General features: G+C 36.2%; 1 protein-coding gene and 1 pseudogene across 1 annotated transcript in view; one reads left to right on the top strand and one right to left on the bottom strand.

The window, feature by feature from the left end:
- The window catches only part of CTNNA3 (catenin alpha 3), a 1,581,323-nt gene that overhangs the window by 565,166 nt on the left and 992,029 nt on the right, over positions 1–24,128 (bottom strand). The window contains exon 10 of the mRNA XM_067710819.1: positions 10,769–10,861. Within this exon, the coding sequence (XP_067566920.1) occupies positions 10,769–10,861 (93 nt within the window). The remainder of the gene's footprint in view (positions 1–10,768; positions 10,862–24,128) is intronic.
- LOC137209481 (transmembrane protein 33 pseudogene) lies at positions 555–6,238 on the top strand (annotated as a pseudogene).

The following is a 24,128-nucleotide window of genomic DNA, read 5'->3' as shown; positions in this document are numbered from 1 at the left end:
CTGTGTTTTCTCAAGCTGACTCACTTCAGAATTAATCTAGAATTTTTTAAATTGGTTAGGTTTTGTTTTGAAATTAAGAAAATACCTATTTCTGGTTAAACTAAGAGTCCTTAAAGAAACAGAATGAGATCTGCAAGTATTCCTCCTGTTTCGCTTCTTGGAAGTAAACACTATTAAAATTTTCATGCGAACCTTTTTGAAAAATTTTCCTATGAGTACATAAACATATGGCTCAATCGTCTCCTTTTTTTCACATAAGTGGGATAATATACATACTCATGTGAAATACACCTTTTTCAATTATCTTGGGTATCTTCCATACCAAAACACATATTGAGCTGACTTACTACTTTCAACGACTTTTTACATTCTCTGCTCCCCGATATTTAGGTTGGTTCTAGCTTTTGCCATTACAGATAAAGCTGCATAAGAACCGTGCTCATAACAAACTGCTGGTGCCAGAGGGGACGTGGCGGGGGGACAGGCAAAACAGGTGAAGGGGATTAAGAGGTACAAATGTCCAGCTGTAAAAATAAATAAGTCACAGGGACGGGATGTACAGCATAGGGAATACAGTCAATAATACTGTAATAACTCTGTACGGTGAGAGATGGTAACTAGACTAGTGGTAATAAATTCATAATGTACAGACATATCGAATCAACATGATGTATACCTAAAACTAATATAATAATACTCTATGTCAATGCTAATTCAATTAAAAAAAGATTTTAGAAAACTTGCTCATAGACTTTTGTGCACGTGCACACATATATCTGTACTATAAATTGCTGGAAGTGGAATTAGCGGACCTATGCACATATTTTATTTTAAGAGATATTGTCAAAATGGAGCTTACATGCACATGTGCATACATACATATGTACATGCATACATACACAGGCAACTGGGGTTCACTCTAGACCCACTAATTCTGAATTTCGAGACATACCATATAAAAAATACTCAGCTTGAAAAAATAACTTTGAAGTACAAAGGAGGTTGAGAATGTTTTAGAACTTATTCTTTGATGAAAAAATGTTAAATCATACTAGTCTTTTTTGACAGCTACAGCACACTGGTGATTCACACCAAGATTACTATCAACTAAAACTTCTAAGCCTTTTGGAGAGTAAATTTTTCCTAAGCTATATTTACTCTATTCTCTACTTTTAAATTTGTTTTATAGTGCTCAATATCCATGGTTTAATATTTACAACTATTATATTTTATCTGGATACTGATATTTAGTCCATATTTTGAATATTCAAATTCTTTGAGACTGGACTCTTGCAGCTAATATAGTTCCTTTATCCTCTTTTTTGTTTGTTTGTTTTTTGGTTTTTTGTTTTTTTTGTTTTTGCGGTACACGGGCCTCTCACCGTTGTGGCCTCTCCCGTTGCGGAGCACAGGCTCCGGACGCACAGGCTCAGCGGCCATGGCTCACGGGCCCAGCCGCTCCGCGGCCTGTGGGATCCTCCCGGACCGGGGCACGAACCCATGTCCCCTGCATCGGCAGGTGGACGCTCAACCACTGCGCCACCAGGGAAGCCCTATACTCTTATTTTTAACTGAAAAATTTAAGAACGTAATTCTATAATTTTATCCAAATCACTAGTAAAACACTGAAATGAGCTAGGCCAAGAGCAGACTGTAGCCCAGCAGTAGAGGTCTCACCCTTGGTTAGCAACTATACATTAATCAATCATTTTAAGGATTTTGTTTTTCATCAGTTACAACTCAAACTAATTCTAAGGTAATTTTTTTTTTACATTGTCAAAAAAAAAAGAAAAAAGACATGCCTTGTTAGGAAAAGTATCATAAAAGATGTTACAAAAAATCTTGCTGCCCTCTATGAATATAGAATGATTTAACATTCTAGAAACCCTATCATTCACTTATATATTGGACAAATAGTTATTGAGCATACAATATATGCTGTATTTCTGCTAGGTATGGGAGACATAAGTAGTGAACAAGGAACTATAAATCATTGCCTTCATGAACTTTATGTTTGAGTGTGTACAATGTATAATAAAAAGTAACAAAATAATATAAAATATAATTTCAGATTGTAGTAGATGCAGAAAGACATATGTCATATGATATTACTTATATGTGGAATGTAAAAAAAGAGACTTTAAAAGAAACAAATATGGTGACATAATAGGTTATAGCTGAACAAGTAACTTAGGGAGACTGATGTCTGAGAAGATGATATCTGAGCTCAGTTCTCACAAATTAAACGTAACAGAAGCAGTCCATATGGCCATATGAGAAAAGCACACTGGAAAATTACCAAGTGCGAAGTCCCTCAGGTTGGAAGGCGCTTACTGTATTCTAGAAACAGGCCAATGTGCAGAGATCTAATGAGTGAAAAGGAAAATAATATTAAGTAGGGCTGAAAGCTAAGCAGTAGGAATTTCATATTAAGTGTGAATAAGCCATTAAAAGAAGTTTGCATTTTACTGTAAGGGGCTAAGGAAAGCAATTGCTATGATAAACATTTTTTAAAATTTTACTTTGGCTTTTACACAGAAAGTAGATTAGAGAGATATGAGTGTAAGAATGGAAACCATATAGGATGATATTTCTGTAGTCAAAGATAGATGATGGTGGCATAGGCTATGATGTTGACAAACGAGATGGAGAAAAGTATGTAGATTCAAGATAACTGAGTTTTGGTGAAGTTGATAGGGCTTGTTAATGGATTAAATAGGAAAACCAGCCATTAGATATCATTAGAATATAAACTTCACAAGGGCAAGAATTTTTGTCTAATTTTTGTTTTCTTTACTGTTTACTCCCCAGTTGCATAAATAATGCCTACCACATAGTATATATTCAATAAATATTTACTGAATAAAAAAAGTAAAATCTTTAGGTTTTTCCCCAGAGCAACTACTAGGTGAAAGGCCATGCCATTAACTAAAATCAGAAAGTCTGAAGAGGAAGCAGAATGAGGTGGAGATAGAGCAAACATTTGTTCCATTTGGGCTATTTTAAGCTTTAGATGTCTTCTAGGTATCAATGTGGAAATGTCAAGGGCAAACTAAGTATGTGAGTCTAGTCTTTAGGAAAGAGGGCTGGCCCAGAGAGAAAAATTTGGATGCCATCAGCATGTGGCAACATTTAAAAAGAGATCTGATTATGGAGATACATAAAAACATGTTTAGTAGTGGAAATATTTAATATTTTGAAGGAGTCATTATTCCATAAAATAATCTAAAACCTAAAACATTTTAACAATTTCAATAAAAATTCTAATATGTATTTTTATAGAACTTTGCAAGTAGATCCTGAAAGTTATAAAAGAGCAAAGAGTAGAACAGTAATACTTTAAAGCAAAAAATGAAGTAACTGAATTTGCCTAGAAGATATCAAGATGTAATACAAAGTCATAATTAAGACTGTGACACCCTCATACTAAAACCAAAGACACAACACACGCACACAAAAATTACAGGCCAATGCCACTGATGAACATAGAGGCAAAAATCCTCAACAAAGTATTAGCAAACCAAATTCAACAGTACATTGAAAGGATCATACACCACAAACAAGTAGGATTTATCCCAGGGATGAAAGATGGTTCAATATTCTCAATCAATGTGGTATACCACATTAACAAACTGAATAAAAATCATATAAGCTTTTGAGACAATTCAACATCCATTTATAATAATTAAAAAAAAAAAGTTCAACGAAGTGCGTATAGAGGTAACATATCCCAAAATAATAAAGGCCATATATGACAAGCCCACAGACAACGTCATATGCAATGTATGAAAGGCCAAAAGCATTTCCTCTAAGATCAGGAATAAGACAAAGATGCCCACTCTTGCCACTTTTATTTAACATAGTACTGGAAGTAATAGGCACAGTATTCAGACAGGAAAAAGAAATGAAAGGAAGCTAACTTGTAAGGCAAAAAGTAAAACTGTCACTGTTTGCAGACAACAAGATCCAATATATGGAAAATCCTAAACATGTTACCAAGAAACTATTATAACTCATCAATGAATTCAATAAAATTACAGTATACAAAATTAATATACAGAAATCAGTTGTGTTTCTATACACTAACAAACTATCAGAAAGAGAAATTAAGAAAATAATCCAATTTACAATTGCATCAAAAAGAATAAAATACCTAGAAATAAATCTAACTGAGGAGGTAAAAGACCTGTACTAGGAAAACTATAAAACACTGATAAAAGAAATTGAAGAAGACGCAAACAGATGGCTTTCTAATATCTTTATACATCAAGTTGATGGATTGGAAGAATTATTATTGATAAAATGACCACATTACCCAAGGCAACCTACAGATTTAATGTAATCCCTATCAAAATACCAATGGCATTTTTCACAGAACTAGAACAAATAATTCTAAAATTTGTATGGAAACACAAAAGATCCTAAATAGCCAACATAATCTTGAGAAAGAACAAAGCCAGAGGTATCATGCTCCCTGATTTCAAACTATACTACAAAGCACAGTAATCAAAACAGTATGCTACCTGCACAAAAACAGACACATAGATCTGTGGAACATAAAAAGGAGACCAGAAAAATGAACACACACTTATACGGAAATTAATCTACGGCAAAGGAGGCAAGAATATAAAATGGGAAAAAGACAGCTTCTACAATAAATGGTTTTGGGAAAACTGGACAGCTATATGCAAAAGAATGAAACTGGACTATTTTCTCATACCATATACAAAAATAAATTCAAAAGGGATTAAGACTTAAATGTAAGACCTGAAACCATAAAACTTCTAGGAAAAAACATAGGCAGGGACACTTCCCTGTCATGCCTCAGGGCACCACTGAGGGTTTCCCCTCTGCATTACCACCTCTTCCCCACAGAAGTGAAGTGAGCACTTCCGGGTTCAGCAATAACCTGGAGCCGGTGTTAGGTTGGCCCTGCTGGGCCTTGTTCCGAAGCTCTGCCTTCACTTCGGTCTTTCTAGAAACCCAGATTTGCTCTTGGCCATGCTGGACAGCGTCCCAGATGCGTGTGTGAGCCCCCCATGGCGGATACGTCCTGAACAGCCCCCAAGGGGCACGCGAAGTGTAATTAATGATAGCCAATAAACGACATGGCAATGTGGCTTTCTCGCTTGTTCACAGTTTACGGCTCTGCTTTGTTCTGCCTCTTCTTGGGTTGCACGAAGCAGCAAGCTTTTACCAATGTGCTTTGCTGGCAAATGCTCTGACTAGTGCTCTGAGGCTGCACCAAAGATTACCACACTTCCAGTTAAGCAGAGCATTCCTGGCCCAGGCTTCGTCAGAGGACAGCTGCCACTACCTGTTCTATTCACTCATTTTTGTCAATTCCCTACCCCGTTACAATGAGTATTTTCCCAGTGCTGTTATTTTATTTGCTTCATGCTGCCACATACACGAAAAAGGTCCTTGATGCAAAGTGTTCAAATAGTTTACCTCTGCTGAGAGCTCTCCTGGATAAATTAAGCGCTAATCAACAGAATATTCTGAAATTCATTGCTTGTAATGAAATATTCTTGATGCCTACTACAGTTTTTATGCTTTTTAGTGGTCAATTAAGTTTGCTCCACCTTTTTATATGCTATATTCCTTACTCTTTGATACTCCTCTCGAAGAAATCCATATTGTTGGACTTTGTTTAATGAACAGAGGATTGTTGTTGAACATCTGATACTGAAACCTGCTTGCTCACTGTTTGTGAGAAGACTTTGTCTCCAGAGCCTTGCCTTTATAAGCAGACTGGCACCAACAGTTGCATAGTTTAACATTCAGCTAAGTTATATATAATATAAATGAGCATTGTTAGCTGCCGGTACTTCTGTTAGGGATGGTTAATTCCAGATGTAAAAGTGACCTCAATGCAATTTACATAATTTACATAAATGCATCTCAAAAGAAAAACATTCATTTTCCTGGCATGTTAAATCAAGCCTTTTAAACACTTGCTGAGAAACTTTATTGTAATGTGTTGTTAATAGTTAGGGAAGTTTGAATCTTGTGATAAATGTATCAAAAATTCTTTAGATGCTGCTGTGTCTTTATCATGAAGTACATTTATTTCTCTGGTAAAAATAGCTCTAAAGTTTGTCTTCCTCTAATTGGTAACCTGAATTTATATCTGGCATGAGTTCACTGTGGTAATATTAACATGTAAATTCAGTATATTTTGAGACAGTATTCTTTTGCTATTCAGTAATTTTGGTCGACGATTTTAACAAAAACACTTCCCACTGTCATTTCAAATTATTTCTAAATTGATTTTGTGCTGCTTTGTTAGGACAGATTTATTTTGGATGTACCATTATAACAGGAATTCTATATGTATCTTATACTATGACCTTCCAAAATTTTATTTTCATAATTACTTTTGTGGCTTTGAATATTTTTTTAAAAGGCCCAAATGAAAGCTTGTTAACCAACTGGGTAAATATTTGTGGTCACCTAAGCGTTTTACATCAGAGAGCAGTACAGTAGTCAAGTCAGTTTTCCTTTCAGAGATCCATTGAGTAACACTTCTCAAACAGGAAATCATTCTTTTAGAAATGCGGACACACAGGTTTTAGTATCATCATAGTTTACACAGTTTTTAGATCAGATTCTTGACTGCCACTTTTCTCGGTTTCTTAGGCTTGAATTGTCATAGACGGTTACAGCAGTTCAGATACCTTTTGAAAGTAATGTAACTGAAGATTGAGCACATGACTAAACTTTGTATCTGTTCTGAAATACTAATGAAGATTATACACACTTACCCATCATATCTGACTTAAAAGATTAAATAGAAAGGTTTATAGGAAAGGTTATTGGTTGGGAATGGAGCCAGAGGAGTTGTGGGGGAAATAGTGTGCGTTTCAATGGCGTAATGCACAGATACGGTTGCGGGGATTGGATGTATTATGCAACTGTGATTTGAGTTGTGTAATATGTTAAATACATTCATTCAGCCTCCATTGACTCCTTTTTAAAATTCATTCTGATCTTTATTCATTGTTGCATGATTGCAAATGTTTAAAACATTGCAAAATGTTAACACAGAGTCATGTAATGGTTTTTGTAACCAGTTTCCTTCTATGTGCATAACTTGGATTTCTCAAACATACTTGGTGACTTATCAGTGACATCAGTGACATCAGTGACTTATCAGTGACATTTATTCAACTTTTTGATCTATAGAAATGTGATACCTACTTGATAGCTCAACTGTAACCAGCTAGTTTTGTAATTTTGTAATATTTATCTACTAAGTTAGAGAAGCCTCGTAATATACAGTTGATTGTGTGGGGGGCAGTCTTATTATCACTATGTATGTAACCTGATGGTTTTAAAAACTAAGTTTTCTAGAGCAATAAAGTAACTACAATGTTAAGTAAACAATAAAAAGAAACTCAGGTAGGATGCTCTTTGACATCGGTTTCAGCAATATTTTGGGGGGATAAATCTCCTTAGGAAAGGGAAACAAAAGCAAAAATAAACAAATGGGACTACATCAAACTTAAAAGCTTTTGCACAGTGAAGGAAACTATCAACAAAATTAAAAGGCCTCATACTGAATGGGAGATATTTGCAAGCAAAATATTCATTAAGAGGTTAAGATCCAAAATATACAAAGAGCTCATTCAACTCAACATCAAAAAAAGAAACAACCCAATTAAAAATGGGCAAAGAACCTGAATAGACATTTTTCCAAAGACGATACATGGCACATGAAAAGATGCTCAATATCACTAATTATCAGGGAAATGTAAATTAAAACCACGAGCTGTCAACTTCACCAGAATGCCTATTATACAAAAGATAACAAATACCAAATGTTGGCAAGGATGTAGAGAAAAGGGAACCCTTAGGCATTGTTTACAGGAATGTAAATTGGTGCAGTCACTATGGAAAACAGTATGGAGATTACTCAAAAAAATTAAAAATAGAACTACCATATGACCCAGAAATTCCACTCCTTGCTTTTTATTCAAAGAAAACAAAAACACTAGTTTGAAAAGATATATGCATTGCAGTATTATGTACAACAGCAAAGATATTAAAGCAACCTATGTGCTCATCGATAAATGAATGGATAAAGAAGATGTGCTAAACGCACACACACATAAACACACAAGGGAACATTACTCTGCCATAAAAAAGAATTAAATCTTGCTATTTGTGACAACATGGAGAGACCTAGAGGGAATATGCTAAGTGAAATAAGTCAAACAGAGAAAGACAAATGCCATATGATTTCACTTACATATGAAATCTAAAAAAAAACCACAAATGGACAAATGTAACAAAACAGAAACAAAGTTATAGATACCAAGAACAGAGGGGAGGGGATGGGGTGACGAGAGAACTAGGTGAGGGAGATTAAGAGGTACAAAACTTCCATGTATGAAATAAATGTCACAGGTATGAAATATACAGTGTGGGGAATTTGTCAGTCATGATATCATATGTTTATATGATGATAGATGGTAATTAGACTTATCATGGTCATTTTGAAATATATGGAAATATTGAATCAGTATGTTGTGCACAAGGAACTCACGTAGTGTTGCACATCAATTATACTTCAAAAACAAACAACCTCATAGAAAAAGAGACAATACTTGTGCTTTTCAGAGGTAGAAAGTAGAAAGAGTGGGAGTTGGATAAAAGTGGTAAAGTTACAAACTTCTAGTTATAAGAAAGTATGTACTAGGGACGTAATGTATAACATGGTTAATATAATGAACATGGCTGTATGTTATGTATGAAAGTTGTTAAGAGGGTAAATCCCCCCCCCAAATTTTTTTTTCTTTCTTATTTTGTATCTATATGAGATGATGGATGTTCACTAAACTTACTGTTGTAATCATTTTATGATGTATCTAAGTCAAATCATTATGCTGTATACCTTAAAATTATACAGTCCTGTATATCAATTATATCTCAATAAAACTGGAAAAAGGTTCCATAATACTGTGGCAGGGATAAAGAAATGAGTCACTGGAATAGAATAGAGATCCCAGAAAATTGTATACTTTGAAACATATTTCAATTTGTCTATCAATTTGTATTTCATACAGAATAGGAGTAAAGAAACTATTTAGATTTGATATGTATGTATTATACATGTATAATGTATTAAAACATGTATATATATGCATGCGTTACTTATGTTATAGTTTATGCACATATGTATACAAATACATATAAAACAATGGAAACGTTTAAAAAGTGTGTGTGTATGCGTGAAAAATGGTAACATTTCACATTAATTGGGAAAGGATCAACTATTTAATACATGACGGTTTCCCAATGGTTACCACTGTAAAAAAAAAAAAAAAAAAACCCACTTCATTTAGACATAAAAATAAATTTCAGATGGAAAAAAGATCTAAAGGTTAAATAACGATAATTCAATCTTTTAAAAAGAAAATGTGGGAATTATATAACATTTTTGTTGCAAGAATTTCTTGACAAAGCACAAACCAACAAACCATGGCACTGGGTAGGTGCTCAAATATCTATTTAAGAAATTAAAAGATAGATCATATGTTCACATTAAAGTTCTTAAAATCTTTTATGATTAAAACGTTGTTTTCAAAGTTAAAAGAAAAGCCATAGTCAACAGAAGACATTTTTAATAAACCTAAGCAATGCAATTAAAAAAAAAACAAAACTAAAACTTGGCAAAGGGTTAAGGCAACTCAGAATTAGAAAGCCAAATGGTTAACAAGTGTTTTAAAAAAATGTTTTCTTGAGTAATCAGAAAATTATAAATTGAAACCAATGAGATACATTGAATACTATTTGGATTCAAAAGACATTTCAAAAATGACAGCATCAAGTGTTATCCACCATGTGGAGAAATAAGAATTCAGACTCTTGAGGGGAGTGTAAGTGATTCTGCCACTTCAGAGACCTCACTGCAGAGTTCTGTTCCCTGTGGAACCTCACAGAAAACTGACATCAGTTAGGAGATCTCAGGTGCAGGTCCTCAGACTGCATTTCTTCAGCCCCCGTTCATTTGTTAATCAACATTAAGTCTAAGGAAGCACTCTCCCTTACTGTTTCCTCAATATTCTTAGAGATGAAGTCACCAGCAAGGCAAATCAAGAATTTAACACACACTCTACTTTTAGTAAAATCAGAATCTAAGAAGATGTCCAGAGACTGGAAGTTTCTAATCATTATTATATTTCACATCCTTACAACATGTGTGGTTTTTATTATGAAGTAATTATCCATACTATTTATTGCTTATTCTAAGACAAGGAAGGTGTTTAAGATTGACCTCATGTGTATCCTGATTCATGGTTTCAAGACAATCCGTCATCTAAAAATAATTCCCTAATGAACGTGTTGCTCTTCAGATTTTAAAAAATTCCTGAATTGCAGACAAGAAAATATTTCTTGGCTTTTTTCAAACTCATGCCTTATTTTGATAAAAGAGGGAAAAAAACATTAATGTTTTATAATTTGAGGTTTCAAAATAAATAAGACTACAAATAAATCAGATCTGTTAGACAAAACACTGCTTTGATTTCAAACTATACCTTTCACAAAATCTAATATGGTCCCTCAGGATATGTTACAAGAACCAGGTGTTAAATAAAGAATGAGGTGCTTAGCAAACAACTAAGTATGACCTTAGGATGAGTCACTGTCTGTGTTTAAAACATATATTTTAAAATATTTCCATATGTATGAAAGTCTGAAGCATTACATATAATTTTTTCTAGCTAGTTTATTGAAAGAGTCAGTAACTTAGTTATCATACCTGTGGACACAAGGTTTCCAGGTGATTGGCTGCAACTTTGACAATCTTAATTCCATCTTCATTTGTTGACATGGAACAAGCAAGATTTGCCACCTTAAATACAATATAAAACAATGGAAATTATCTCAGATTATGAAGGAAATGAAGAAACATTTGTCATCCTAGACAAGTAAGAGTATGTATATGTTCACTGAAAATCTCAATGACAAACAACAGCATTTTCATAAATGTCACTGGTATCTGCTTTATGGAAGCATTCAGATAATCTATTGATGTTAAATAACAACAAAGGGCCATGGAAAATCATTTAAAGCCAAAAGGAAGACTGGTGAGTGAATTAGTAAACCCTGTACAGTCTTTTGGTATCAACACCTAACCCATAATAAGATGCTAACTATTATGGTTTCCTATGGGACTGAAAAAAAAGTTTACTTATGGATTGAATGCTGATAGCTTCTTGGAATCTCATATGATTGTGGTTTATTTTAAGTTTGTAATTGGTTTATTATTTCCCAGAGGTCTATTATGCATACTTAAGTTGCATTAAGCATGACTGTATCTTTACTCATGTTTTATTCAGCATCAAATATGCTACAAAGCTGGACAAATACAAGATAATTGAATTATTCTTCCTGTTCTTGATTTTCTACCACAACTTCGTAGGCACTATTTGACATTCGAGCAGTCAATTTGATTCAAGCCCTTAGTAATACCCATACTCTTTTATACATTATTGCTTTTTAAACTAACACTCTTTTCCAGGGAAATGGGTGCCCTTTTAAATAACTACATTCACATCCATTACCTAAGTTCAATGTTTACAAATAATTTCTTTATACCATGAATGAGTGATGAGAAAGATCATGGAATTCCTTTCTTTTCCTTTGAACCTCGCTCTTATTCAACATTTCCCTTGCTAACAGGTGAGTATTCATGTAGAGAGGCAATGTTTTCTCTAATCTACAAAATACGTTGTTGTCTTCATCACTGCAAACAGCTTGCTTTTCTGTCAATCACTTTCCGAATATCTCTGTTAGTTATTATATACTTTAGCACATGGCAAGTTTTACTGATCAAATCCAAAATGCATTCAGTCGCAGAGAAACCGCACTTAAACTGCATGCAGTGGAAGCGAACAACAAACATATCCTTGGATGACTATTTGTAGAGTACCACAAACTGTTACTTACATGGATTTGCAGCCTTTTCTTTTTTTATAGCATTACTTTAAATATGTCAACAGTGAAACAACTCCATGGTTTGCATTTACATATAATGAAATAGCAGCCATACATTATTTAACTGGGGAACGGCATTGTTCACTTTATTAATATACATGGAAATGGCTTACTTGAAAAGGTCTTTTGTTGGCTTGAAGGTCACAATGCCTCAACTTTCATATCTGACACATAATTAGCACATTTGTGAATTGTCTGAAAAGGGCAGCAGTTTCTTTGCCCCTCTCCCCCACTCCCAAAGCCCCACTCACAGAAAGTAAAATGTAGCAGTCTGATTTAGTATGTCTCATAATAATATGCACTGCACTTGCAGAAAACAGCTATCTGTAAATTTGAGCACTCTTTGTTTTAAGTAAAAATTTTAAATTATTGCCTCAATCTTTTGGTTAAATCAGATGAATGTTGGTTAATCCAAAGTTTAAAATCACAGAAAGGTATTCTATATAGGCACTCTTTTTTTAAAAAAAGTTATTTTATATTGGAGCATAGCTGATTAACAATGCTGTGTTAGCTGTACAGCAAAAGAATTCAGTTATATATGTATCTATTCTTTTCCAAATTCTTTTCCCATTTAGGTTATTACAGGACATTGAGCAGAGCTCCCTGTGCTACACAGTAGGTCCTTGTTGGTTACATATTTTAAATATAGTAGTGTGTACATGTGAATCCCAAACTCCCAATCTATCCCAAACAACCCAATCAAAAAAATGGGCAGAAGACCTAAATAGACATTTCTCCAAAGAAACAGACATACAGATGGCCAAGAGGCACATGAAAAGATGCTCCACATCACTAATTATTACAGAAATGCAAATCAAAACTACAATGAGATATCACCTCACACCAGTCAGAATGGCCATCATCAAAAAATCTACAAACAACAAATGCTGGAGAGGGTGTTAAGAAACAGGAACTCTCCTTCACTGTTGGTGGGAATGTAAATTGGTACAGACACTATGGAGAACAGTATGGAGGTTCCTTAAGAAACTAAAAATAGAGCTACTATATGATCTAGCAATCCCACTCCTGGGCATATATCCAGAGAAAACCATAATCCGAAAGCATACATGCACCCAATGTTCACTGCAGATCTATTTATAACATTCAAGACATGGAAGCAACTTAAATGTCCATCAACAGAGGAATGAATAAAGAAGATGTGGTACATATACACAATGGAATATTACTCAGCCATTAAAAATGAAATAATGTCATTTGCAGCAATATGGATGGACCTGAAGATTATCATACTAAGTGAAGTCAGACAGAGAAAGACAAGTATCATACGATATTGCTTATATGCGGAATCTAAAAAAAAATGATACAAATGAACTTATTTACAAAACAGACTCACAGACTTAGAGGTTACCAGGAGGAAGGGTGGGGACACTCTTTTACTTTATTTTTAATGTTTCATCTTTACCTTTTTTCCCTTTTAAAAACACATTCTTCTTCTGGACATTTTCTGGTCTCCATGTTTATCGTAGCCAATTCAGTGACTAATGTTAACATAAAAATCATCCTAAACACAAAGCTTCTGTTTATATTAGAAGACTTAAGTCTTACAAAACTCTCAACTGAAAATACAGAAACCTCAAAGTTTTCTACTCAATTAATCATTATATTAACACTCTTTCTGTCTTCCTTTATTCAGACATACTCAAACTTCTTACCAGAACTGTTCTATCTCAGGTAAACTTTCTAGATAATCAAGTACTATTTCCAGATTAAGGCATGTGGAGTTTTAGTGATATTTTATACAAACAAATTGAATTTATAGGATAGCTAGTATTCTGCGACCAAATAGAGAAAGTTATGTGATAAAAATCGCTTTACATTTCTAATTTGAGTGATTTGTGACATATTTTCTAAGTCACATGAATGTGTAAATGAAAGCCAAATTTTTTCTAACAATATTCCTAAGTTCTGCGTGGCTCTTTAGGCAGTCAGGTATGTTCCCCAGCATAGCATGAAGGCAACTCCCTATTGGTCAAAGAAAACAGCATGCAAACAAAATATTTTATAAAACAGTTTGAGATATTTGGACATCTGACAGCTTTTATACATCTAACTTTGACAGTGTTTCAAAAGTCTGTGTAAAGTTTCATTATTCAAGAGATCCTTGTGAAAAATTTTTGCCCACTAAGGAAAACTGTTCACAGAGAGGTTTTGGATACAAATAGATCTGGGTTTTAACTCAATTCCCACAATTAATAAAATTTCTGACCACGGGCAAAACATCTCTGAGATCATTCTGTCACCTATAAAATGGGCATGATAGTATCAATCTCACTGGAGTACTTTGAGGATTAAATGAGATAGTTTGTGAAGATAGCCTGATACCAGGTAGCCCTGACCATGTGTCAATTTCCTTCCAGCTCATCTCCCTTCTATTAACAGGGGGTAGGAAAGAACATTCACTTTCTCAAGAGGTTTTATAGAATTAAAACTTTAGGAGTCTAAAGAAATTTGACAAAATGTCTAATCAAAGAGCCACAAATTCAAATGTTTACAGCACTCATGCAGGGAATACAAACATAGCGTCTAGGTATAACAGTGGTTAGGGTGCATGATGGTGCCCCAGGCAAACGTGAGTGTGTATGCCCTGCCTAAAGGCATAAGGCCTCATTAAAACAAGTTGAAATACAAGGAAAAACTCAATTCCTTAACCAAGCTAACAGTCTGTTGACTTACCTTAGTTCATAGTTCACCAATTTGTGACCTCTGACCTCATTCTCTAATCCTCTATTGTATAAATAGGAAAACAAAGTCAGAGAAAAGAGACATACTCAAAACTATCCAAGGACAGGGAGACTATTAATCAAGGCTATGTGTGTGCTATTTATGCCATCCTGAATTAAAGCAATGAAAAGTTTCCTGCATTGAAATGACTGACCAGACCTTTTATTGATATTGTGCTATATCCTTAGCCAAGACCAAGAAAATCAGAGCCTAAATTACCCTAATTAAATGAGACCAAGCACACTCAGGTAACTTCACAAGTTTATTAAAAAGACAAGGCCAGGGCTTCCCTGGTGGTGCAGTGGTTGAGAGTCCGCCTGCCGATGCAGGGGACACGGGTTCGTGCCCCGGTCCGGGAGGATCCCACATGCCGCGGAGCGGCTGGGCCCGTGAGCCATGGCCGCTGAGCCTGCACGTCCGGAGCCTGTGCTCTGCAGCAGGAGAGGCCACAACAGTGAGAGGCCCACTTACCGCAAAAAAAAAAAAAAAAAAAAAAAAAGACAAGGCCAGGACACAACGTTCTTTCATTTTTACAAAAGATTAAGCTATATCACTAAAATAATTGCTGATACTCTAATAATTGCAAAAGTCAAATTTTAAAAATATTTCAGACAGGAAAACGTTTTCATGTTACTCAGAGGGGAGTGATTTTTTAACGTCAGCACCTCACTTGTGAGCCTCTTTCCTTCTCACCAGTCCTTATGCCCTCTAAGATGTATATCTCACTCTAAATGCTTTAAACTTGAATTTACTGCCCTTTCAGGTCTATTAAAAAAAAAGTTGTAGACAAAAAAGCCTGACCAGACAATTCTTGAACTAATTCACATTTATTACCATCTTGTTGGTGTTTGTTCTCCTCTTCCTGGTTCCTAGTTCAGTTTCTGAAGACCAATTTTGAATGTCCCTGCCATCTTTTCTATTTGCTGGACTTTTCCCCCTTCACCTGGCATAGAACACGGTACCTCTCACTCCCTGACCCATGTTCTGAAGTAAGAAATTCCCTGCTCCGGAACCTGGCTTCATAAAACCCTGCCAGCTAGGCCGGTTCCAGCAAGGTCAGGGAGTTGGCCATACTTGACCCCCTCACCAATGACTCACTAATGGCAGTATCAAGGAACGCTATAAAAAAGATATTTGGAGAGTGGGAGTATTTTCAATGACCTTTAAATCAGTCTACCATGCTATACGCTTAACTCTGCTGTTTATCATTACTCTGTTCTGAGCTGATCAAGAGATTGAATTTTAAAAGTACTGAATACCAGAGCATGCTATATTTTAACATTCTAATATCAAGTGTTATTTGAAATCTCAGGTGCACTAGTTGTCCTCTCAAGTCATCTTAGACAACCGAAATGGTACCGTTGCTAGGAACAAGCTCACTATTTGGACAGCTACTCATCATACATCACTCATTCTGTCACTAAGGAGCTCTCACACAGATATTTACCTGCGATATGATTTCTCAAGAACATGAAGCCAACTTTGATGTTTGGTGAGATTTCCATTTTTGCATATTCATTGTTTATATATAGTTCACACAGTTAATTGTAATATCATGTCACTGTGTATCTTAGCTCTCAAGGGGGAAGAAAGGTCACTGTCTCATTTTCATTCATTTTCCTCTCTGGCAGATGGTCATGCAACTCCTGTGTAAACACTTTCAGAGACAGAATTTACTGTTTTGCAGGGCAGCCTATTCCCATTGCAGGGTAGTCCAAAGTTACACAAGTTAAGAAGTTCTTCCTTATAATGAGGTGAAATCTTTCTCTCAACAACTTTCTCACAGTGGTTATAGAATCTAAAATGTCAAATATCTTCAATAATAGAAATAAGGTTGGGCTCACAGAAAATCTTCATTAGTAGTCCTCAACTTGTGGGTTAAGTTAGATGGTTAGCATAATAGAATCGCCAGTATAGCTATTAAAAGAAAAGTCCAGGTTCCTCTGCCAAGATATTCTGACATATTAAGTATGTCTATGGGTGGACGTTAGAAGAGGTAGAAAGTACGTTTAATTCAACTGTTAAAAGTTCCCCAGGTGATTCTGATATACCACCGTCCACACACACACACACACACAACACACAGAAACATATTTAGACTTTGGGTTGATTTTCATTTGTTTGGATAGACACTCCTTCCTGAAAATGAATGTAAAGGGGTGAAAGTCTACAAGAAGTATGAACTGAATATATATGGAAGAGGCTAGGAGTCACAGAAAAGGCTTCACAAATTAGAGACAAGAACTAATAACCTATACTACCACCTGAGAAGTAGGGTTTAGTCTATTAGGGCTGCTATAACAAAAGTAAATACACTGGGTAGCTTACAAACAACAGAATTTATTTCTCGCAGTGCTAGAGGCTGGGGAGCCTAGAATCAAGGTGCTGGCAGACTCAGTGTCTGGTGAGTACCAGCTTTCTGATTCATAGAGTAAACCCTCTAGCTGTAACCTCACATGGCAGAAGAGGTGAGGGATCTCTCTGGGGCTTCTTTTAATAAGGGCACTAATCACTTATATGAGGGTTCTTCCCTCATTACCCAATCACCTTCAAAAGGTTCTACCTCCCAATACTATCACCTTGGGTGTTAGGATTTCAACATATGAATTTTGGGGGACACAAACATTTAGTCTATAACAAATAGAGAAAAGTTTAAAAATCAAAATACTCAGGAAAGAAGAAAATCAAGTGTAGGAGAAATCTCTGGCCTTCTCCCCAGTATCCATTCCTTTTTCTGTCAATAACACTCTGATTTCCCTTTGGAGAACTGCTGTCTCCTCCTCTAACCCAGTGGTGTGAAATCTTGGTATGACAGTTAATCAAAGCTCCTAGTAGTTCAACCCTGGCCCTGGTGTGGGCACATCCATCACTTCCTGCATGGAGTCCTGGAGCAGTTCCTGTTCCTACCCAATCTCAGCCCTCTTCTCTCAGTTTGCCTGTATTTACGTGCACTACCTTGTATCTTCAAATGAAGTCTCTTTTATTTTCTACTTAAGTAACCCAAATTCATACTATCTTGCATGCAACTATAACTGAATGTAGTACTGAACCAGAAATTTACACACCACTTATGCACTAATTTCAGATGGTTACTCTCAGCAAAGTTAAAGGCTGGCAATGCAGAACCATAATCATTTCAGTGGAAGGCACTTTCTAGTTGAATGTCTGCCGCTGGATTTAGGCAACCTGGATACCCTAGTATCGGGGCAAATGCAGAGAAGGAGATGTTCATTTCAGTTCCTGCACATATAGATAAATGTGTTTTTACCTGTCTTGTTTTGAATATCTAATCCCTAGATATCTATTAGAACATTTTACAGACCAGGTAAAAAAGGACATCTAATTCTTGAAGAAAATAATTTAGCAATTGTGTTTATCCTTTTGCAAGCTGTTTATTATATCTAAAAGTCATCCTTTCATGTGCTTTTTTTTTACATCTTTATTAGAGTATAATTGCTTTACAATGGTGTGTTAGTTTCTGCTTTATAACAAAGTGAATCAGTTATACATACACATATGTTCCCATATCTCTTCCCTCTTGTGTCTCCCTCCCTCCCACCCTCCCTATCCCACCCCTCCAGGTGGTCACAAAGCACTGAGCTGATCTCCCTGTGCTATGCGGCTGCTTCCCACTAGCTATCTACCTTACATTTGGTAGTATATATATGTCCATGCCTCTCTCTCGCTTTGTCACGTGCTCTTTTTTTTTTTTTTTTTCTTTTGTGGTACGTGGGCCTCTCACTGTTGTGGCCTTTCCCGTTGTGGAGCACAGGCTCCGGATGTGCAGGCTCAGCAGCCATGGCCCACGGGTCCAGCCGCTCCGCAGCATGTGCGATCTTCCCGGACCGGGGCACGAACCCGTGTCCCCTGCATCGGCAGGCGGACTCTCAACCACTGCGCCACCAGGGAAGCCCTGTCACGTGCTCTTTTAAATTCATACCTATACATTAAGGCCTGGATCAAATAACATGTCCTCCACAAACCCTTCTCAGACGCCCAGAATCATAATTCATACTCCCACAAGTATAGCACCTACTTTATTCTTCCTAGACTTACTTACGTATTTTTCAGATGCTAAACTGCTAGAAGGTAAAGACAATTACGTATTCTTTTTTAAAAAAAATTTTATCAGCCAATGTATCCTAAAAACAGAATTTAGTCTATGTAATTAAAAACTAGTTTATCTTTGTTCACCTGGAAATTGAATTATCATGAATAGATATTGTCTATTGTGCCTTAATAAATGCAATGAATGTATATCTTAGAGGGCTTAGCACAACTTAATTGGAAACTATGTCCTTCCTCTGCCCCTTCCTCATCAAAAAAAAAGTTTCTAATTATCTATTACATGAGTATAAAGGTTAGTATCATTACTTTAAGTTATGGAGGAAAATACTTGAGGGAAGAAAGCCCTTGAGTCATTAAACTTAATTGCCTTGAGCTGATTTCAGTCCGACTGTTTGTATATTGGGAAAGTCAAAATCTGACAAATCTGTAGCAAAGATACAAATAAACACTTGAAGTGAGGATACAGAAACAGTATAGCTAAAACAAGTTCTTTATTTGTGACCTGGCATTTACAAAAGATTGGATTGCTTTCTGAATTTAGAAAAGAATAAAGATTCACAAAAGCTTGTGAAGAGCTGTGAAGAAGGAAAAGAGAGGAAGGGTCTACAGTGGATATTAATTAGGAAGCTGCTAGCTTATCAATAGCAATTGGATGTGTGTGAGTAGGGAGTAAATATTCTTAGAAGAGTACCTAAGATACCAATATTTATTAGGCAGATAGAAGAAGATAAACCTATGATGAGTCTCGGAAAAAGTGGCCAGAGATAGAGAAGGTTACCCACAACACTCTGATGTCATAGAGGATAGAAGAAGAGAAAGTTTCAAGAAGGTGGTTTCAAGTATCAAATAATAAGAAGTCCAGTAAGTAATTCCTGAAATTATTCACTGATTCAGCCACACAGAGGGCCATTGTTGGTTGAGGCAGAATGATAATGGTCAGACTAGTGTAGTGTGGACAGAGGACAGTGTAGGTGGTGAGGTAGCCCCATGTGCCTTGTGACACGAAGCAGAGAGCTAGAGGTTGCCTAGACAATACTCACTCCCATTCCCTTATCAATCCATTTGTTTTGATTTACTCTCTCAAAACATCTCCTGAACCATCTACTTTTCTTGCTCCCCACCCTAGTCAAGTTTACTGTCAGTTTTATTTTTTCATTCAGACTTAGCTTTGATTCTCAGCCACTGTGCCTTCTCTACAATGTTCACCACACTGCAGCTGATGATTTTTTTCAAATGCAAATTTGATTCCCCCATCATCATCTCCCATTCCCACTCCACATTCCCTTCCCTACAAGGTCCTCTATAGTCTGGTCCAAGACTCATCACCCATAGTTCTTTTTCTCTCTTTACTTCAGCTATGTCAACCTATTTTCAACTATCCATGCTTCCTTCTGCCACAGGACATTTGCACATGCTGTTTTCTTTAGCCTGGAATGTGCTCCTCCTCCTTCATTGCCACATTTACACCACTTAGACATAGTTAACTGCAGGTCTCTGCTCCCAAGTGAATTTTTAGAAAGTTTTTCACCAATACTGCATCCCCTACCCACCAATGAGACCTCTCTAACCAAGTCAGGTTTTTCCTTCAGAGCCTGATTCTCGATTTGTAATTATACGTTTACTGAAAAGATTATTTGATTAGTGACCATTTCTTCTGCTTTATAAGAGCAGGGCCCTTACTTGTTCATCACTGGACCCTCAGTTTCTAGTACCTGATATATGGTAGCCAAACAACAGTCCTTCAGTGGATGAATAAATGCATGAGTGCATGGATTAGTATGCGTACGAATGTATCATCCCCAAAGAGAGGATGAAAAATTGAGTTTAGAGGGAGGAGGCAGCAGCAGAAATTCAAGACAAGCGAGAAAGGGAAATGAAATTTCCCTCTGAAATTCATTTGCAATATTCCACAAAGGCTTAGACAGTTGGACCTCAAAGAAAAGTAACACACTTTTCTTCTAGTCTGGTCACTGTACTTAACAAAGCTTGGGAGGCAGCTTCTTTTCGAGTTTTAGTTTCACTTAAGATATCAATCTGGGAACAACTGATTAGCTCCCAATTTAGCTTTTAATTTATTTATTTTTAATCAAGCAAAATAACTCTTCAAAGGACCCAGGCTGGCTGCCAAATGCTGGTGAGTAAGGCAGATGGAAAGAGGCGCGATAACTCCCATGAACAAACCCAGGAGCTTTAGTATCTCCAGCAGAACCTAATGTAACACATGCTTTGTTTCCAGGTAAGCCTAGCTCAGAGCACTGGGACTGAATGTGAGAAGTGTAGAAGGGGGTCTGTGATCTCTCAGTGTTGGGGTCCAAGTGACCTCTGGCTAAGCAAGCCAGTTCTTCTGTTCCTCCTGGTCAGACAATGCTGCTGCGCTGCCCCTTGCAGCAACAAGAAATGACCATGAATTATGAGTTTTGTAGAATATTTAACTAATAGAATTGTGTTATAAAAGTGCATAGCAAGGTGCAGGTAAACAGTTTCATCAAGTAACAAATATTGATTATGCACCTATGATGTAGGCTAGGAACTGCTGGAGAACTCAAAGACAACACAAGCAAATCTCAAGAAACATAACCTATTTAAGGGGACACATGAAAGAGAGAATAAAACTGTAGTTTCTAAGTAGGATAGGAAGCTAGAGGTAGGTGAACCTCTTAGTGGTGACTGTAGTCAGGCTGTTTCATGGCAACAAACTATTGCCAAGGAACTTAGTATCCTCTAAGACTTTGCATCTCAAATTGCCTCCCAAATGTTATAAATCTTAAATCACACAATCCTGTCTCTGATATTAGTTTTGCTAATGTAACCATTTACTTCTCTGTCTTTGGTTATCCATCTATAAGATGAGCAGATTAATTATTTGACTTCTAAGCCCCCTTCCATTTAAATGATCACATTTTACTGATTGTGTAACTTGATAACAAAATTAGACAGAAAGGAGGCAGGGGGCAGAACTATCAGGCAATTTTGTTTTTAATTTAAACATCACATTTCTAAATAAAATATTAGCAAATTAACTCTAACTATGTCATTAAAGACTAATAATACAGCAAAACAATGCAGTTTCTCCTAGGAATAAAACAGTGGCTTGTGATTGGGAAATACTACCAATGAAATTCCTTGTTTTACTATATTTTAACAGATTTAGGAAAGCATTTGATAAAGGTTTATGCATATTCTTATTTTTTAATTTATTCTTTTTTTTTTTTTTTTTGCGGTACGCGGACCTCTCACTGTTGTGGCCTCTCCCGTTGCGGAGCACAGGCTCCGGACGCGCAGGCTCAGCGGCCATGGCTCACGGGCCCAGCCGCTCCGCGGCATGTGGGATCTTCCCGGAGCGGGGCACGAACCCGCGTCCCCTGCATCGGCAGGCGGACTCTCAACCACTGCGCCACCAGGGAAGCCCCATATTCTTATTAATACAAAACAAAGCTAAACTAAAACAGAACAAAAACAAACAAAAGTCTTAGTGAGCTGTGAATAGCATAAATTATTCTTAACCTGAGACAGGTCAAATTACAGAAAATTAAAGAAAATTATAGAATACTGCTCAAAAGTCAAGATTAGGGCTTCCCTGACACTTAATCATGACACTTACTGCAAAATCTGAGGATCCAGAATCACTTACAAATAGGGTTTCCAGAAAACACAGATATAACGTTTAAGGGCTATTAGGCAGAAAATAGCTTGGGTTGTTTCATAACTGTTTTATTTAAAATGATTCATAAATATGATTGGTAATTCACAATAGGAAGACCAGACATTGGTTTTCCCTCATGTTGTCTTTAATATAATGGCAAATATCAAATGAATCAAAGCCCACTGCCAATGAGAAAATCAGACCACCCAAAAGTGATTTTAATAACAAATAAAAATTCAATTTGTTTGGAATGTTAATGGCATTCCACGCATGGGGTATGTGTGTATGTGTGTTTGTGTGTGTCTGTGTGCGTGTCTGTGTCTGTGTGCAATAGATATAAGGTGATGATTCTTGTGATTAAGAGATTATAACATAGTCCTACATTTCTTTTCTTTTTCTTATCTTAACCTTGCTCTCCAGCTCAACTCAAATTTGCATCTGAACTTCTTGTTCCTCTCCAATGACTCATTAAAGATGAAAATATTCATTCGTCTAAGTGGACATATGTCAATGTTATTCTAAAAAACAGTCATTAGTATGCTGTGTCAGGATGTGTCATCACAAAAGAAACAAATGAGATGAAAACACACACACACACACACACACACACACACATGCACGCACGCACAGGACTTAAACAGGTTTGGCTGTTAGAGTATTGCTTCTAATAAATTATCTGAAGTATACGTTACGTAGCTCAAATTGAGGACTGCAATGTATACTGCTCTAGAAGTCCCATTTTACCAAACACATTTCTCATCTTTTATTTTGGAACAATATATAACTGTATATGAATATACATACACCATCATGATATGCAATGTAAATTATAAGGGTAAAACCAACTAGACAGTGTTCTCAAGGTCCCTCTCTAAATTAAGCTATTATTCACCTCAGAATCACAACCCAAAGGATAAATGTGCCACCTGCCAAGTTAATGCAATATAATAAACAGCATCAAATAAAAGCTATTTAACTACCCAAAAGACAAAACAAATCTAAACTACAAATTAAAAACAAGATCACGTATCGTTTCCTGAACTAGTGATATCCTTTGTTGTCTCCTGAAAATTAAGTACAAAGTGAAGCATGCAGGTCTAATAAGTCCTTATTAATAGGATCAGTGTGTAAAGGGCACATGTCAAAAAATACTCTAATCGGCCTTCAGTATCACTGAAATTGACATCAAACTTCAAGGCAGTTTTATAGCCAGTGACCTGACCTCTCAAGTGGCAGAAAGAGAACTGATTTTTTTAAAGACAGACAGAATATGCTACAGCCAATATAAAGTTTTTCAGTTAGTTTAATTCTGAACCAACTTTTGTACATATCACCCTATTCAAATGCCATCATGGAAAAAGAAGTTGTCATACACTGCAAAGTTAATTGAATTGTATAAACTTCAAGGATATGTCAAGACTATCTGATTTCCAGACAAATCAAGACATCCCCACCCAGATGCATTCCCTGCTTTCTTGAAAGAAGGAGTCTCTTAGCAGAGTGACACTTGGTAATCAATTATCCGACAGCATTGCCTTCAGGGGATTGATAGTTTATTGAGAAAAGAGTTAAACAGTAAAGCATAATGACTCTGGTAGAATTACAGAATGTTATGGAAACGAGGAGGGCTTCTAGCTCAGCCTGGGGAGAGGGGCAGGTGAGAAGTGAC

This window comes from Pseudorca crassidens, chromosome 16, assembly GCF_039906515.1.
Source record: "Pseudorca crassidens isolate mPseCra1 chromosome 16, mPseCra1.hap1, whole genome shotgun sequence".
NCBI lineage: Eukaryota > Metazoa > Chordata > Mammalia > Artiodactyla > Delphinidae > Pseudorca > Pseudorca crassidens.
Note: the sequence above shows the minus strand (reverse complement) of the source record. Positions and strands in the feature narration are given on the sequence as shown.